This window comes from Tiliqua scincoides, chromosome 1 (assembly GCF_035046505.1).
Source record: "Tiliqua scincoides isolate rTilSci1 chromosome 1, rTilSci1.hap2, whole genome shotgun sequence".
Taxonomy (NCBI): Eukaryota; Metazoa; Chordata; class Lepidosauria; order Squamata; family Scincidae; genus Tiliqua; species Tiliqua scincoides.
Window position 1 is genome coordinate 31,355,437 of NC_089821.1, and position 17,931 is coordinate 31,373,367.

General features: G+C 44.1%; 1 protein-coding gene across 1 annotated transcript in view; it reads right to left on the reverse strand.

The window, feature by feature from the left end:
• Window positions 1–333: 333 nt before the first annotated feature.
• Window positions 334–17,931, reverse strand: part of PRR5L (proline rich 5 like) — an 80,366-nt gene continuing 62,768 nt past the window's right edge. Inside the window, exons 8-9 of the mRNA XM_066636423.1 lie at window positions 17,006–17,132; window positions 334–2,103 (exon numbers count right to left, since the gene is read on the reverse strand). Coding sequence (XP_066492520.1) covers window positions 1,721–2,103; window positions 17,006–17,132 — 510 coding nt within the window. The 3' untranslated portion in view covers window positions 334–1,720. The remainder of the gene's footprint in view (window positions 2,104–17,005; window positions 17,133–17,931) is intronic.

A 17,931-nucleotide genomic window follows, 5' to 3' on the forward strand; every position in this document is an offset into this window, starting at 1 on the left:
TACTCATGTAAGCCCCACTAAGTTGAATGGAGCCCTTTTTAGTAGAGGGCCAGATTATAAAAGAGATTTTCTCTAGCAGTTTTATTCAGCAAGTCTTCTTGTCCAATATGGTCTTTTACTTCTTACAAACTGAAGTCATCCTGGTGAAATTATGACAATATGCTCAGTGGCAAACTACTCAGAATTATCTGTCTCTGCAGTTAAAGATCAGATCATATATCACTCCCCACCTCATCAGAATAAAGGACATTCAGACTGAATTTGGTTCCTGGAGTTATGCTGTGCTCTCATAAGTACAGAATAAGTAATGGACACAGAACAATACCACAAACGTAGTTTAGAATGGGACATTTTAATAAGTCTGGCTTTTCTAATTACCAAACCATTCAGTTCTAGTTCTCAGAACTTTCCCCCTGCAGGGGAAGGAGGCAGGCCCCACACCTCATGCAAACTTTCCCACTAGATTGATTTGGATTCCCAAAGGCACTTGGTAATAGCTGAAAACTCAGGAATGGAGCTACAAGAAGACCAATTCTTAGAAAAAGAGACCAGTGAGGTCCAGGAAGTCAGAAGTCCCCAGAAAGTGAACGGCTGGAATTTGTGACATAGCCAGAAACAGAGCCAGGAATGGGTGGTAGACACACTCTCTAGTAGCCCACAGATTTCTCCCAGTTGTTTCTGAAAGTAGGAGTGTTGTCTCCAAAGAGGCTAGTTCTCTGGGGCTTACCCACAATCCCATACAATCCCAAGAGAGTCAACTTTCTTTAATAACAAGATTGTAGGTGGGCATACAAGCCATCTGCAATGTAACCATTTTTCTGTCAGCTACTCAAGAGTTTTAGCAGCAGTAGCACAAAACTGGTCTGTGATGCTTATGAGCTCCCCACTGGTGCTGTTTCTCTTGCTTCCAGAATCATGCAGGTAGAGAAATAGTCCCTAGAACAGGAGACAAACTGCCCCAAACCATGTCTTCTAAAATTTAAGGCGGTTCTTTGGAATATAGATGCACACAATGAAGATCCCTGAGAAGAACAATGCTTAAAAGAGAACCTCAACCCCCCTCCCCACTAAGCAACATGGCTTGAGCATCTTCCTCTCCCAATTATCGCTGTTAATTCCATGCAAGATTCGGCCCAACTCTGGACAGCTGTAATGCTGAAGCCTCCATAACTCCAATCCCTGCAACTATGACTGGCACTGTGCTTCGATATACACTGGTTATTGCAATCCTACAAAGACCACAGTGCAAGCTTTGAGACTGGCCTCCTACATTCCCCATGGGTGTGCCAGGGGCAAAAGGACCTGCCTTTTCCCACAGCAACTCTTACTTTCCCTTTTCCGCACAACAGAAACAAGCTTGGTTCATAAGGCACCACAGTCTGGGGTGATCCTAGAAGAGAAAATTAAAAGGACCGCTCAGGTTTGAAGAAGCCATTCTTTAAAAACAGCTCCCTTAACATCTCACTAAGGTAGATGCTGGAATGACTGATTTGAGCAGCCTTGTACCTTCACTGAAAAGAAGTCACACGGTTTAGCATCTGGAAAGAAGAGTATTTCCAAAGTGACATCAACAGCTTAAGTCACTGCCAGGATGTGGCAAGCAGATTCTTTTCTCAAAGTCTGAATGCTCTGCTCTGCATAGTGGTGCTTAGCATGCCCTTGTTTTGTTTAGTGCATGTGATTTTCTTTTCCCAAGATCAGCAGTGCTGGAGGCAGCAGTTCAGCAGACTGAGGTGCAGTTCAGTTCTGTTGGTTCCTGCAAGGGTGGTGTTCCCAGCTCTTCAGGCCCGTCTGTTATGCTGGGCTCACTGGAGCATTGCCTATGGTTAAAAGTGGGCTGAAGTAGAAGACAAGGGTCACCACTGTCTGGTTCTTCTACCACCATCCCTGAGTGCATCATAGAAGCCATGGCCAAGAGCTGGATGTCCGAGTGAGCATTGGCAACGGTGTGGCGACGAATACTCCCACATTTCTCTAGATATGCCTCCCCCTCCTGCTCAGTCAAGGGTGTCAAGGCTGTTTCGCTGGTCTGTCGGGCTGCCACAGTGTGAGAAGAGAAGCTCAGTCCATTGGGCTTGGGACGAGGTCGATGATACCTTTTCTCTAGAAGGAAAAAAAGGAATGTGGCTTAATCATGAACCTTAGACAAAGCCAGTAGCATAGATCAGGGGTGCCCAAACCCCAACCCTGGGGCCACTTGCAGACCTCAAGGATTTCCAATGCAGTCCTCAGGGAGACCCCAGCCTCCACTGAGCCTCTGGCCCTCTGGAAACTTGCTGGAGCCTGCACTGGCCTGACACAACTGCTCTCAGCGTGAGGGCGACTGTTTGACCTCTCGCGTTAGCTGTGGGATGAGGGCTCCCTCCACTGCTTGCTGTTTCACGCCTGTGATGTAGTAGTGGCAGCAAAGGAAAGGCCAGCCTTGCTTTGTGCAAGGCCTATTATAGGCCTTGAGCTATTGCAAGACGTTCATTCATTCATATAAGTTTCATCTCTAATATATTCATTTATGTAAATTTATTCCAATTTGAAATGTAAATTAATTCTTTTTTCCCAACCCCCAACACAGTGTCAGAGAGATGATGTGGCCCTCCTGCCAAAAAGTTTGGACACCCCTGATATATACCGTGATGGTATTATTCGTACATACCAAGGTTATTCACAATTTTGGCCAGTAGTGTCAAGTTCAGCTTGTTGCCCTGTGCAGTTGCCATCCCTGCACCCCCTTAGCTATACCACTGGACAAAGCCCAGAGCAAACCAATGTCTAGTCATGCCAGTGCCATTTTCCTCCAGCAATCTTGTTTTTAGTGCAGGATATAAGTCTGTGGATCAGGGCCTATAAAAAAGAAAAGGCATCCCACTTTCCCAGGTCATTCATCTATTTCACCCATATGTGCCCCAAGTTAAACACCTATTTGATCTTTTTATTACTACAGTAATAGCTCTCATTACTCTTCATTATGCAGGGGATCCAGTCTAGAAGGTTGAGTGCTGAACAAAACAGCGCCATGTAATCCATAGTTGATCTATAGGCAGGAAACAGGAGCTGACCTGCCAAAAGGCCTGGCTCCCTTGGACTAGAAGAGCTGTCACTCATGCCAGCACAATGAGCTCTGTAACAAGATTAAAGCACAGAAAAGGGCCCTTTCTAACAGTTAAATCCTATAATCGAGTTATGCCTGCTGAGTTGCAATTTTCTCCTCACCCAATCTCATCTGCCAGCAGAACTGATAGTGTGAGGTTACGGCAGCATAGTGAGTTTGGTGTACCACCATCCCATGAAGTCCGTCTCAAGTATGATGCTAATTGTAACCAGGACAGTGTAAAGAGAAGAAATGCTGGACTAGGAGTGTGATGAGATGGGGAGTGGCTTGTGTGGTTGGAATCCTATCCTCTGCATGGCTAGATTCTCATCCATGTGCAATTACAACAGCCATGGCTGTCCTGTGGCTCATGTCTGTCCTTCTGTCACCACATCAGATTGCCACGGAGGTTTTCTTGGCACAGGCAGGTGGTGTGGTGAAGCCAGCATTAGTACTGTCATGAAATAGAAGCACCTGCTTCTGCCTTTGAGTTCTAGAAGTCCAATGTGTGGGTCTGCACAGCTGTGAATCCCATGTGTGTGCCTGTACAGAGACCGTGAAGGAGAACCACCAGGTAATGGCAATCAAATGCTCATCTCATGGCCTAAGCCCCTTGGCAGACTACCAAAGGCTCTCAATCTATGTCTTCTGCTTCTGTGGAGTGTTATTTATGAAAGGCACCAGTGTCGCTCCAAGGTATTTAGAGTCATACACACTGATTGCTGCTCTTTCTCCAGTGCTGGGGTTTCACTGTGGCCTCTTCTGGCTACTGGGCTTTGCACAGTATGACAGCAAGACTTCATCATGCACGTGGACTGGTACTTTTCAAACACAGATAGCCTCAGTGAGTTATGCTGTCATTTTAGCTGGGCTGTAGGACTGACTTGATGAGTCACTTTTGTGTCCCTGGCCTCCCTTATAAAGAGGAGCAATTCCCAGAGAACTTCCATTGTGATTAGGGACATACTTTAAAGCTTCTGTGTGCTATAGTGAGGGCTAAATGTAAGAGAGGACACCACTATTTGTATGGATCCAGCATCCATTGTATGTTGTGCCCATGAAATTGTTTATTTTTAATTGTAAATTTTGGTTTAGCACTTCCCAGGCTGGCAACACCCTGCTCCTGGCCGGTCCAGAACCCAGAACTGCCAATGATGCAACAAGAGGATATCAGCACTTACTTCCAGGTTCCACAACCTAAAATCAGTATAAATTAGGTAAGGGCAGGTGGGAGGGCCCTAGAAACCCAGTGAAACAGGGCATAGCACATGGAGCAGAGGCTCTGCTCCATGGTAGATCACATCACAATTGTGCAGATGAGCGGCTTGGCCAGGGCAACTCCTGTACCACAGCAGGGACTTTTTGAGATGGCCCAGGGCACTGTGACACACAATTTGGGAACCCCTGTTTTAGTCCATTTAAATATTGTAACGATTACACAAAAGAATGCTACCCCCCCTTACAGCTAGACGATCTGAAGCAACGGCTTTGCTTTGCATTTTTCTAAGCTGTCCTAGGATTCATAAAATCTCACACAACTCCAGAACCAGGGGACAGCCACAAAAACCGATGGGCAGGAGACTTAGAATAGCCAAAACATTTCTTGACCCAGCCTGTGATTAGTTTCTGGCCCTCCTGGCCACAGCATGTGGTGCTGGCATCTGGTCTAAATGATTTTAAAAGGGGAGTAGACAGATTTATAAAGGAAAAGTCCATCACAGGTTACAATCATGATGTACCTCCAAGGTTTAGAGGTAGCCTATCTCAGAATGCCAGGTGTAAGGGCATGACAACAGGATGTAGGTATAGGTGGACCTTAATACTGGCCGAGTTTCCATTTTGGACTCCCCTGTGGATACCTGAAACTGTGGATAGGGGGGTGCCTTTAAAAAGATAGGGGAATGTTTAAAAAATCTTGTTCACCAAGATTTTTTAAATGTTTCCCCTTTCTTTTGAAGAGGTAGTCATGTTATCCATGGTACCCGTGGATAACTGAATCCATGGATACCAGAACATGCCTGTGCCTTGTTGTCTTGAGTGTTGTTTGAAGAATCTGATGGGTAACTATGAGATACAGGAAGCTAGACTAGATAGGTCCGAAGTAATTTACTGAATTTTAGTCATCTACTCCAGCAGAGGAAAGGTGGGATATAAATCTTTTAAATAAAATAAACCTCTCTTAACTTTCTAAGATACGTTATTCTAATGAAGTCTCATTAAAGGCCAAGTTGGTCCTGGTGGCAGGGCCCACCAAATTCTCTCCCTCCAGTTTATGTTGTTACTGATTTTGCAAAGTTACCCAATTTGAAGTTGAGCTACACTGGAAAATGCAGTGCATTACAGTTTGATGGTGTAATTGCTGATTTTTCTGAAAGTTAGCATTTGCACTGTTTCTACAAAGCTATTTCCTACATAGAATCTTGTTGCAACGCACAGTTGAGAAATATAAAAAGGCCTTTTATAAGGTCCCCTAGCACACTCTAAGCAAGCATGAACAAGAGAACAATTGGTACAAAGAAAGAAAGACGCAGCCAAATATTCCTCACACTCTGCCATGGACATTTCAGAAACTCTTCCCTGGGGAAGAGAGAAAAAAAGAGACCTGGCTTAAGTGAAAAAGCAGGATGGTGGGGCAGACAGACTAGGAACCTTAAAAGGCTTGCATTGCATTCATAATAAGAACACTCTCCTGGGCAGGATTCATAAGGTCTGAGTCAACACATTTAAATGGGCTCAGTTTGACTTGGGCCCAGAATAAGCTCAGAAACGGTCTGTCGAATACTTTATTTTGCTCTAAACCGTCACCATAATTATCAGGATATAATAGTTAAGACTTCAGCCATTTTATAGAAGAGCAAATTTTGGCAGGTGCCGCTCAACACAGAAGGGTTTAAAAAGCTGCAACTGCCAAAATCCCCTCTTCTGGTCACACAAAGTTCAAGGACTATCTCCCCCCCCCCTTTTACAGTCATTTGATGTTACCCAGAAGGCCAGATGTGTGGTTATGGACTTCCAGGCAAGACAAAAGGCTGAAACTGGGTTCACGTGTGATCTACTACAGCATGCCAACTACTAAAGACAACTACATTTTAATTTGGATATATGAAGATTACCTGACAACACAGGTTAGCATTCCAGCTAATAATTTTCTTCTGCCAAGCTGGGCAAGGCTGCTTGCAAAGTTTTTGTAACTTTTTGTAACCCACCAAAAATCAGCCCACAACCCACTGATGGGCCCTGACCCAAAGTTTGGGAAACACCATGCTACACTATTTAAAAAGCTAATATGCATCCTACAAAATTTATCTCAAAATTGCAGATGGAGCCCAGCCTCCGCAGGGTATGCATTCCTCCCCCCTTGGCTACTGAAACTGTGGATATGAAGGAATGCTATATAAACAGCACCCCCACAGCCCCCTGTGTGCCCATTGCAAGTACTTTTTATTTTCATAGTGCTTGCAGGTCTGCTACAGAGAGGAAACTAACTGAACATTAACAGGAAGCTTCCTGTTAGCGTTCAGTTAGTCAGCCTCTGCTATGCAGGCTGATTGCCAGTTTAGCAAGAATGTAAAGGAAGAGACACTTATGCTGCAAGCACAACTACAAAAATAAAAGGTACTCGTTATTTTATTTATATCCTGTATTTCCTATGTCAGAGCAAATGCTCAAGAAGGTTTACAATTCAAAAACTAAAAATATACAATATATAAAACAATAATAGGCACACGGGGTCCCCGCATCTGTGGATCCATGGATAATTGAATCACCGGCTACCAGATCTGCAGATATGGGGGCTTGCCTGTAGTCTAAATTTGATAGGAAAAGATTCCATGCCACATCCAATGACAATACAATGGCTGATGGGGAATAGATTTAGAAAAACTGTACTAAATTTATTCACCCATATTATCATGAAACATTTCTGTGTGTGTGAGAGAGAGAGAGAGAGAGAGAGGAGGGGGCAGTAGATTCTTCGACTTAAACTTTAGTTCAGTTCCAGGCTCTGCTTATGACAGTCACAAAATGTGACTCTCAGATTAAGGTGTTTTTTTTTATTCTTGAGTGTTCAACTACTTTTGTAAGCTTCCTTAAGCTTTCTAGTGTTTTTCTGCAACCAAAGGCTACACATGAAAAATATTACATCAGAGGGGAAAATCTAAGTTCATAAGTACTAAAATAGATTCCTAGGCATGATTCTTTCCTACAAAATCCACACTGATTCTTTTCATTGTTAATAATGGGTTTTGCAGTACTCCACAATGTATGCAAACTTGTATGCATTTTAGAATACAAACCTTGACGATTTCTAATGTTTACCTTATCCCAGGGGTTCTTAACCTGGGTCCATGAACCAGGCACAGAAAGTTTTATGTTTATGTGCATTTCTTTTGGGAGGGGGTTCATAGTTTTCATCAGATTCTCAGAGGCACCCATGATCCCCAAAAAGCTGATGAACCACAGCCTTAAACTAAGAGTTGTAGCCTAAGTAGCAATTGATCAAACTACTTTCCCTCGCCCCAGCCAGCTTTCCACTCATGGTGAGTGGGAGCTTCCCACTCACTCCATGCTCCTGCACCAGTGGGTCACGACCCAAATTTTGGTAAGTCATGAAACTAACGAGGCAAATTAAACTATGTGCATCAAGGGTTACACAACCTGCTACCTGGAAAGCGCTGCTGCCCAGTTATCATTATAGCCACAGAGGCTTGAGCAGCTGGTAAAGTGAAACTTTTTGGGGGGGTTGGGTTTGGTGGCTAAAAAATTTGGGAATCACTGCAGTAGGCTATTTGTGTCCTACTTGTTACTATTTAGAAGTTTGAGGGACCCTCCCTCCCCAATGTGGACACACACACACAAGCCTTCCACTTTTGCTGAAACTGTAGGCACCAATTCATATTTAAAATTGCTCACTCATCTTTAAGAGTTATGAAGCAAAAATACATTCTACCCAGACTGGATTTCTACCCTCTGTGCTATCACAAGCCGGTCTTTCTACAGTGCCTTTGCAAAAAAGTTACAGCCAACTGCAGTTCCTCCCACACAGAGACTCTCCCTCTGGTACTCTAAAAGCTGCAAACTGCAAGTTTGGTGGACTGAATATCAGACATTTGGTCTTTATGAGGAGCAAAGAGATGAGATTCCTACTGTTGTCATGGAACTCTGCATCTCTTTCCCTCCTGGGCTTTCAGTTAGAAATTAATATCATCGCCATTGTTCATGCTACAAATGATCACAGAGCACTGCTGAAGCAGCAGATCTCTGTATTCCGGCCCAGGGAAGATTGCATTGCAGCAATTATTTATCACTGGCTGAAATAATGGGGTGGAGGGCAGGAGCGGAAACATCACTTTTCGTTTTAACAGATGACTGGCTCCAACTGCCTTTAGCTATTGACTGAAGTGCACCTTAGCCCTGCAAAAGTAGCAAGCTGTAGTGCCGTGCCAAAGCACATTCATATCAAGAAGACTAGAGCCAGGTAGCAATGGCAGGACCCCACCCTCCACCACTATAGATAGGGATCAGATGCACTTGCACCAGGATCTGTGGCATCCCTAGGCAAAAAAAAAAACAAACCCTGTAGGTAGGGTGTTCATCAGGAATGATCACTTCTGCTGAACCCCAACTCCAGCGAGTATTGCCAGTGGCGTAGCTAGCGGGGGGCAAGGGGCGGTCCGCCCCGGGTACCACCCTTGGGGGGTGTAACACCACCAATACCCCAACATCGCTAACATCGCCAAGGTTAGGAGTAACCCCATCATGCTATATACCATTGGATGCAGAATTTCCAGCAAAATGCAACTCAAAAAACCGGATTGAAATATCTCAATTCCATCAAAAGTTATGGCCAAAAAAACAGAAATGAAAAAAAAAATGCATAGAACCCTATGGAAGATGAAACAGCCATATCGTGTGTTTACTCATGAGTCAGCAAACTTGCCATAGTTTGTCAGAAAGGGCAGACTGAGAAGAATCCAAAGACACCTGAATGGTTCCTATCCAATGAAAGCAGCCCCCAAAAATCACCCAAGAAGGAAGTCCCTCCCTCCAAGCAGGCAAATGTTTTGAGCACTATGGAAAGTGAAAGTAAGCCACCCAGTTGCATTTACTTGTGAGTAAGCAAATGTGCCTTGGCCAAGTCAGACAAAGGGGAATGCAAGGCTAGCTGCATGGTCCCCATCTAATGAAAGTGGAGCTCAACAAATGCTCCAGAAGGCACCCCCCCCCAAAAGAATAAAACAGAGGCTTGAGCTGGTACAGTGGGCACTGGAAAGGGCTGAAAATCTCACTGATTTATGTGTGTGTGTTTGGGGGGGTGTTATGGCAGGCAGGCTACAGAGAAAATTCACTTGGTGAAACAGGGCTGGCTTCCCCTTATTTATCTGTTTTTCTTTAATTTCATTACTTATAATTTTATTTTGCTTGATGACGCCACTTCCAGCCATGACATCACTTCCGGTGGGTTCTGGACAGATCATCATTCTAAAAAGTGGGTCCCAGTGCTAAAAGTTTGAGAACCACTGCCTTAACTCAAAACAGGCCAATGAGACATCGGGGTGGGGTGACACCCTAGTGACCAAAATCCTGGAAATCGTGCCTTTTAGGAATAATACCATCATGTTATATACCATTTGATGCAGAATTTCATCCATTGCTTGCGGGGAAATATTCACTGCATTTATTTTTCTGGCCATTATTATTATTCATTCCATGTCATGACTATTACTATCTCTGTCTCACCCACCTCACAGGGTTGTTGTGAGGATAAAATAAGGGGAGGAACCATGTACACCACCCTGAGCTGCTTAGAGGAAGGGTGGTATAATAAGTGAATTAATTAATTAAGCAATATAATTAATAATAATTAAGTCATATAGGGTGACAAAAATTTATGGGTGTCAAATGACCTAGCTACGCCTCTGAGTATTGCAATATTATTATTATTAATAGTATTTATATACCGCTTTTCAACTAAAAGTTTACAAAGCGGTTTACAGAGAAAAATCAAATAACTAAATGGCTCCCTGTCCCAAAAGGGCTCACACTATAAAAAGATGCAAATGAATACCAGCAGACAGCCACTAGAACAGAGAGTGCTGGGGTGATATGTGGGGCACATGAGTATTACTAGTTGCACTGGGGTCTGGGCTAAAGTTGAATACTAGCACCAATTGCTTGTCTCATAGGGATCATCACCATAGCAGCTCATAGGATCAGGTTGTTGTTGGAATGGAATATGGACGCCCTTCCACAAAAGCAGGATGGTAGAAACTTAAGGGCTCCAAAACCAAAAGCCAACAAAGAAGAGCTTCCAACATAGCTAACCAAGCTCTTTCGCATGGCTCCAGTTTCCAGGGCCAGAGCTCATTTAAATTGCTGGGTTTTATTGCAATCAGATGAGACAAGGAGAGAGCTGAAAAGCTGCATTCTGCTAAGCCAGCATATGATCCCACTTCTCAAAATTAAATTTTGCAACAGTTTCTCATGCATCTCATTCGTTCAGAGGTCTCAACTCAATGCCTCCAACTCTCTACTTCCAACTTGGTACTGCAGCAATAAAAAGCAGCTGGGGAAGTGTGTCTTGAAGGTGATGTGTTCCAGGGAAAGCTCTTCCAAAACTCAGTAATGGCCCCAATAAAAGCGACAGAGCCAGGAGAAAGCAAACATTGACGGCTTTGTTCCACAGTACTGCACTTGTCTGGCTAGCAGCCTAATACCGTATTCTGCTATGGCTGGACAGGCAGCAAATTCCTGCCCTCTGGCTGAAGCAACAAGAGATCAACAGGTTCAGCAGAGCAGATAAAGGACCGAGGCTAAAAATAGACAGGCAGTGGAACTTGAAAACACAACTTTGGCAGACAGAAGGCCAGGAACAGCTTTTGATCCCATCATCACCCAGAGTCAGGCCAGCACCAATATCTCCCTCCTTTGGAGGTTCCTGGGAAATAAAATTCACTTCACTGAATTATTGATTGATCCGACTACATTGGATGAATGTCACTTGAATAAATGTGCAACTCCAAAACCCCCAAACCATTTTTTTTATTTGGCCATTTAGATTGGGGGGGGGGGGAAATCTGCTGATCCCATTGCATTCAAACTGCTGACTACACAGACCGCTGGCACGAGGAGCAATTTAGCACTGCCCCACACTATGGACTGAAATGTGGAGGGTTTGGAAAGAATCAGCCAAGGGTAAGATTAGGAAGATGGTGTGATAGAATGATAAGCACAGGAGCAAAAGAACTGGGGGGGGGGGGGCGCAAAGGAGAAAGATAAGGCAGCACAACATTGATTCACTGCTTTCATTTCCATGTTCCGCTGCCAGCTCACTTCTACAAATCAGCTCTCCCATGAACAGAGTAGTGCTGGATCAGCAACAAAAGGCCGCAGAGGAGTGCAAGGTGTATTGAAAGAAGATAACCAAGACTGGAGAATAAAGAGGAGCTGCCACCATGAGAATATGGACAGGTTTTTGAAAAGGAGGAGTTCATGAATACTTCAGATTAATCAGTCTCAGAACAGAGCCCCAGAAAGAAAGAGGACCAAGAAAAACTACTGAGTTAGCCGAGGAGGAAACAAACCCAAAGATCAGCAGATATTGGAAGGCACGAGCTGGTAGACAGGCAAACCTAGGCAGAAGAGAGGGACAAATAACATTGGTGCTGAAACTGGGCACCAGGGTGGCCAAAAGAAGAGAGCAAAATTGGTTGAGTATTCCAAACTCTCCTTGGGTTTTACAGGGTCCCGGCTGAAAAATGCCACCAAAACCCCACATCAAAATGTTCCCTCAGTGCAACCTTTGAGCAGTTACCAGATATGGCTGTCGTTATCATTCTCCCCCCCCCCCACCATGAAGCTTAGTCTTCAGCCCACTTTCCTCTTACACCCCCCCCCCCGGTATCCTTGCTGGATCAGGCCAAAGGCCCATCTAGTCCAGCACTCAAGCACCTTCCGGTACTCAAGGAAGACTATCTGTGGGATGGTAGTGGGTTGACCATGCAGCTGCCTCAATAGAAAACACCTTGATCATCAACAATTGAGGAACTATTAATGTATCTCCATCAGTGTGATGCCATGGTTCAGTATGTACTGAAATATTAACAATGGTCAGGTATTCTGGATATTTTTCTTCAAACTGCCAGTAGATGGAGCTATTGCTTAATTCTGCTATATTGTATACTGTAGTAGAGGAACAGCAACATCAGTGGAGGATCTAAGGGCCCAACTACGCCTTATGTGAAGTATGTCATGGCTGTGCTTGGTACTTATGTTTCCTAAATAGAAATGGGGGCCATGATCAAGGCTGAGACTGCAGTGTCAGGGTGAGAGAAAGGGGATTTAACTCTTTGGCCCCATCACAATCCCAATCTAGATTCTGCTTCTCCCCATGCCTATCAGCCAACGAAGAGCTGCCTTCCAGATCTAAGGGCAACCACAGTGGGTACAGAGTGGTGATCCAGATCAGAACTGTGACAGGGGAAAGGGTTAAATCTCCTCTCTATATCCCATGTTGCCACATAGGGAGCAACAACTTCCAAAAAGCACTCAAAGACCAGGGAGATGCTTAATAGGCCTCTTCTAGTGGTGCAAGGGCTGGGATGGACCCAATTCTCCAAAGTCCAGGCCAGTTCAGAATTGAATGGTTTCTTTTACCCACTTCCCAATCACGCAGAGATCTCACAGCAGCCATAAGGTCTCAACTCACAGGACCATGAACACGCACATCAGTGTGTACCAGACATGTTCCATCCAGGAAGTAAGTAGAATGCAATTCCCGCACTTCTCAGAGCGTATGGAAGTTACTATGAGCAAACACTGCAGTACCCAGGTGCACTAAGAAGCATGAGAACTGCACTTTCATTGTTAAGTTGGGGGAGGGAGAGGCACTTGCTTTGGCAACCAGCGGCCTTGCCACATCACACTCCAGTGACAACATTGGGAGCACAGCAGGATCTCCATATGGAATGGATCCAAAATATAAACTCCAGGGGTCTGGCAGATGTACTTCAAATTATCTGTTAACTGTTCCTATTCTTAATGGGACAGACATGAATCTGTCATCAGTAATCTTTGCTATTCCAGATGGGTCACAAAAGTCCCTCCTGCTATCTCATCTATTTGTCTTCTGACTTATACCAGTTCACAATCACTGTCCACATGTCACCTGGGCCACACTTCCATACTGGGAAGCAGGTGAATCAATGGATACCTACAAAGGTACCTTGTGGTGACATGCAACAACCATGGCTGAATTGGGGAAAAGTGTTTATATATTTTTCCATAGCCAGGAGTTTTAGAATTAACAGTCTAACAACGAGGAAGCTAAAATTGGTTATCTTGAAAAAGTCTTCTTGATAGTGGAACAGCTGGGAGAGAAGGCTGCAGCAGGGCAAGGAGAAGGAGTGGAACACCTGTGGACCGCCTGCTGGATTCCAACTGCCTTTTCTTCTCCTCCTCCTCCCCACGTCTTCAGGCACATCGGCCTCTGGCATGCCAGAGGCACGAACCTTTGGCACGAACCAAAGGGCAAGAGCTAAAGGGCTCTTTGTCCATGGCTCTTCGCCAGTGGATCAGGAGACTGTATGACTCTTTGCTGTGTCCCTTGCTGCTGAGTGGCTCATCATCTTGGATCCCTGATCACCAGCTCTATAAATTATAAGAACATAAGAACAGCCCCACTGGATCAGGCCATAGGCCCATCTAGTCCAACTTCCTGTATCTCACAGCAGCCCACCAAATGCCCCAGGGAGCACACCAGATAACAAGAGACTTCATCCTGGTGCCCTCCCTTGCATCTGGCATTCTGACATAGCCCATTTCTAAAATCAGGAGGTTGCGCATACACATCATGGCTTGTGCCCCGTAATGGATTTTTCCTCCAGAAACTTGTCCAATCCCCTTTTAAAGGCGTCCAGGCTATTATAATTTATAAGTTGCCACCTTGAGTGCTCTTTTGTGGAGTAGAAAGGCAGGGTATAAATTCTTCTAGTAGTAGTAGTAGTAGTAGTAGTAGTAGCAGCAGCAGTAGTAGTAGTAGTAAGAATACTTTACAGCGCTTGCACAACTAATTTAAAAATAGTTTTAAAATATATTTTCCCAAATTCTCAGTCTATTCCTTCAAGACACAAAAAGGAGAGTGTCTGCCACTTGAAATGATGATGGCATTCCTCCTTTTCCCAAGTCTCTAACGAAGATAGTGTTCTGGAACAAAGACACTGAGAGTGCAATCCTAACCTCTTATGTCAGTACTTTCCAGCACCAGCATAGCAGTGCCAATGGGACATGTGCTGCATCCTGCATCTATTGGGTGTCACGCACGGAGGCCTCCTGAAAGTAAGTGAATGTTTGTTCCCTTACCTCAGAGCTGCATTGCCTTTATGCCAGTGCTGGAAAGCACTAACATAAGGGGTTAGGATTGCACCCTTAGAAAAACTAGATATGAATAGATTCAAACTGTTGCTAAGTGACTGTCCACTACATTTGTGAATGACATGTTATTCCCCAGCACACCCACACAGCTGCATACCAAAAGGTGCCCTTTCAGGCCATTTCCAGTAGCACATTAGCTGTACCAAGGTCTCAAAATATCAAGGTCCACAGTTGCTTTTCAGTGGTATGGCATCAGTAAGTGCTCTCTTGAAATTAACCACTTTAGATTTGCACCTGTGTTCACAGTGGCTGGGACAAATGTCAAAATAAGACATTTTGTCTATGATCCCTTCAAGGCCATCGAGTATATAAAGCTATGGTTTATGACACCAACCCAGGTTTATTGGCAGACAGAAAGATAGCAGGACGTTTTCACAACAGTCACATGGCTACCTTTCAAACAATCATAGCAACGTACAAGTAAGTCCCTGTACACATATTATATTCCTCCTGTGGAGTAAGGGGCATTGTTTTATTGGCTGTGAATCTCAAACAGTGCAGTGATGTTTGTACTGCAGGAGAGGTGCACCCAGCCAATTAAAAATATGTATTCACAGCTACTGAGATTTTACATAGCAAACAGATGCAGTATTACCTCTTAGAAACCTGTGGATCGCTTCCTGGAAAACAGAGTGCTACGTGATTCATCAATATAAGAGGTATTTATAACAGGTATTGGTCTAACATAGATGTATGCACAGTACTATGCTCACCAGTGCATTAGGTAGAAATCGATGGTATAAAAGACCACCAATGCTGTCACTCCTCCTAAATGGCAGTAGTGGAAGATGATGGGAAGAGCTACTCCCAGGAAGATGAGCCATGTTGCAAGTTATCCTTGGGAACTACAAGCTTCTTGCTGAAGAAGATGTCTTGGGTAAATTGCTCTACCCACTATTCTGACTCCCAAAGCATTTCATGGTAACAAATGGTTGACCCTGAGCTACCCAGGGTATACTGCTCTCATTGGTGTAGCACTAGCTAAAATACACAGCTTCCAATGGCTGAAGTCAGAGTGCAGACAGCTGTACTTTTCTGCACCAAAGCTTTGAATGATTTTATGGAGTTTAATCTTTTCCTTCTTTTATATATTACTGGGACAAAGAGTGCCATTACAAAAGTTTGTCACCTCCCCCTGGAATTATATTGTTCTATGTGAGAGCATGTTTTGGGTATACAAGTTTAACCATCTTCAGGAAGTAAGACTAGCAAAAATCTTTGCCCAGACTTTATGGAGCTGCTATCAACCAGGGTATTGTGAATTAGATGGACTATTAATCTGAACACATAACTTACTCTCAGTAATAAGTTACTTGCCAAAGTACTTGCCAATAACACTCCAAAAATAGGCAGGCCACCATAATTATGACCTAACAAGACAACCTCAATAACAACTATTATTGAAGATACGTCAGACCAGAATTAGGTGGGGGTCCTGATGATGTTAAAGGAACAGTGGGGTGTTCTGTGAAACCAGTAAACCAGCATTTCTCAGATTGTGAGTCAGGACCCACTAGGTGGGTCACGAGCCAATTTCAGGTGGGTCATGCAGCAATGAGCTCAGCTGCCATTGAAAATACAGGGTATAGAGCAGCTGGGCAGAGCAGGGGAGAGGCATGGCGCTTCACCCTGAGTAGGTGGGAAGATGGAAAGGGGAGAGGACTGTGTGATTGGAGAAGGATCCAAATCTATGTTCTGCTTTGATTTCCGAGCTGGAATGTTTTAATTCTGAACTAGGCAAAATAACAGCATGAGTGCATGATGTAATGGAACCTTTGGCTGTTTGTAGCTTAGGTTTGAAGCCTAAATTGATTATCACTTCCAGGTTTGTGACATCACTTCCGGTGGGAACCGACAGATTGTCATTCTAAAATGTGGGTCCCGGCACTAAAATGCTTGAGAACCACCGAGTTAAGCACTCCAGCTGCAAGAAATAAAGTCACATTGTGCCAGATGCTTTGCTTGCTTAGACAAGGCTTTAAGCACCTACAGAGGCAGCTTCCAAATAATTGTACATGTTTTATTATCGCTCAATAAGGTTCAAGAAAAAAAGAAATGAAGGTTAAATGCATACACCCAAATTATATTAAAAGGCAGCATTGATCAGTATCCGTTCAGAGACGCTTTAAGCTTTGGTTCTCAACATCTTTTGCACAGCGCTGCAAATTGATTGGATCTTTCTCATTGCAAAGAGACAGTCTGTAGTTTCCAACAAAGTTGGAAGCAGTAAGATAGAGGCAGCACACACATTTGGGGGCACACACATTTCTTTTTTTTTCTTTTTTTTCTTTTTTTTGCTGTCTGGTCAAACACGGATTGTGGATTTTGATCGAGTACAGAGGCAATTGTGGGATGACCGTATATTCTTTGGGCATTGGTGGATCCCTTCTACTGGAAAAAAATTGACTGCCTCCAGACTCCTTTTCCATTATCTGCCTGGCACGAATTCCCAAGTTACACCAATTCACAAAAGATCCTTCTGCATCTTACCCAGGGCACAGGTGCTGTCAGGGAAGCAGTGTTCTTCACACAGACCAAGGTATGGCGAGACCAGCCGTTTCACCAGCTCTTCCAACTGCATGAACACCTTACTGGGACCTGTAGGCTCGTGGACACCCTGTAGCAAAATAATCAAATGCACACATTTCAACATACACCTCAGGGTGCGTATATGAACACATACACTTGCTTCAGGAGTATGTCATTCTGCTACTGAAAGGAAGAAAAGGACTTAAGAAAAAGGGAAGCCATAGTATATAATTACCTACCGTGTTTGACTGATCATACAGCACTCTCCAACTCAGACGTGGGGGTGGAGTTGAAAAGCTGAAAATATGTTCCTTGCTAGATGACCATTGCAGTCAGTGCCCAGTCATGAACATCCCCCAACACAACCCCAACCTGAAGCAAGCAGCAATTCTACTTCTGCTTATTTTACTTGAACTACTTATTTCCACTATTCGTACATACAGACTCTGAGCAGTTTATAACAAGCTAAGCACTATAAACACATTAAGGGTGCAATCCTAACCCCTTATGTCAGTGCTTTCCAGCACTGGCATAAGGGCAATGCAGCTCCAAGATAAGGGAACAAACATTCCCTCAATTTGAAGAAGCCTCCGTGAGTTACACCCAGCTTCAGGATGCAGCACCTGTCCCATTGGCACCGCTATGCCAGTGCTGGAAAGCACTGGCATAAGGGGTTAGGATTGCCCCCTGAATGAAATACGATAACTACAGCATAATCTTATACATGTCTACTCCAAAGTAAGTTTTATTGTGTTCAATGGGGCTTACTTCCAGGAAAGCTTGGATAGGATTTCAGCCTTGGTCAGGAAACTGTTAACTAAGCTAATGGTAACTAAGAGGCACACAGTTCAAGAGAGCTTGAATCAGCCATGCCAATTCCTAAATTG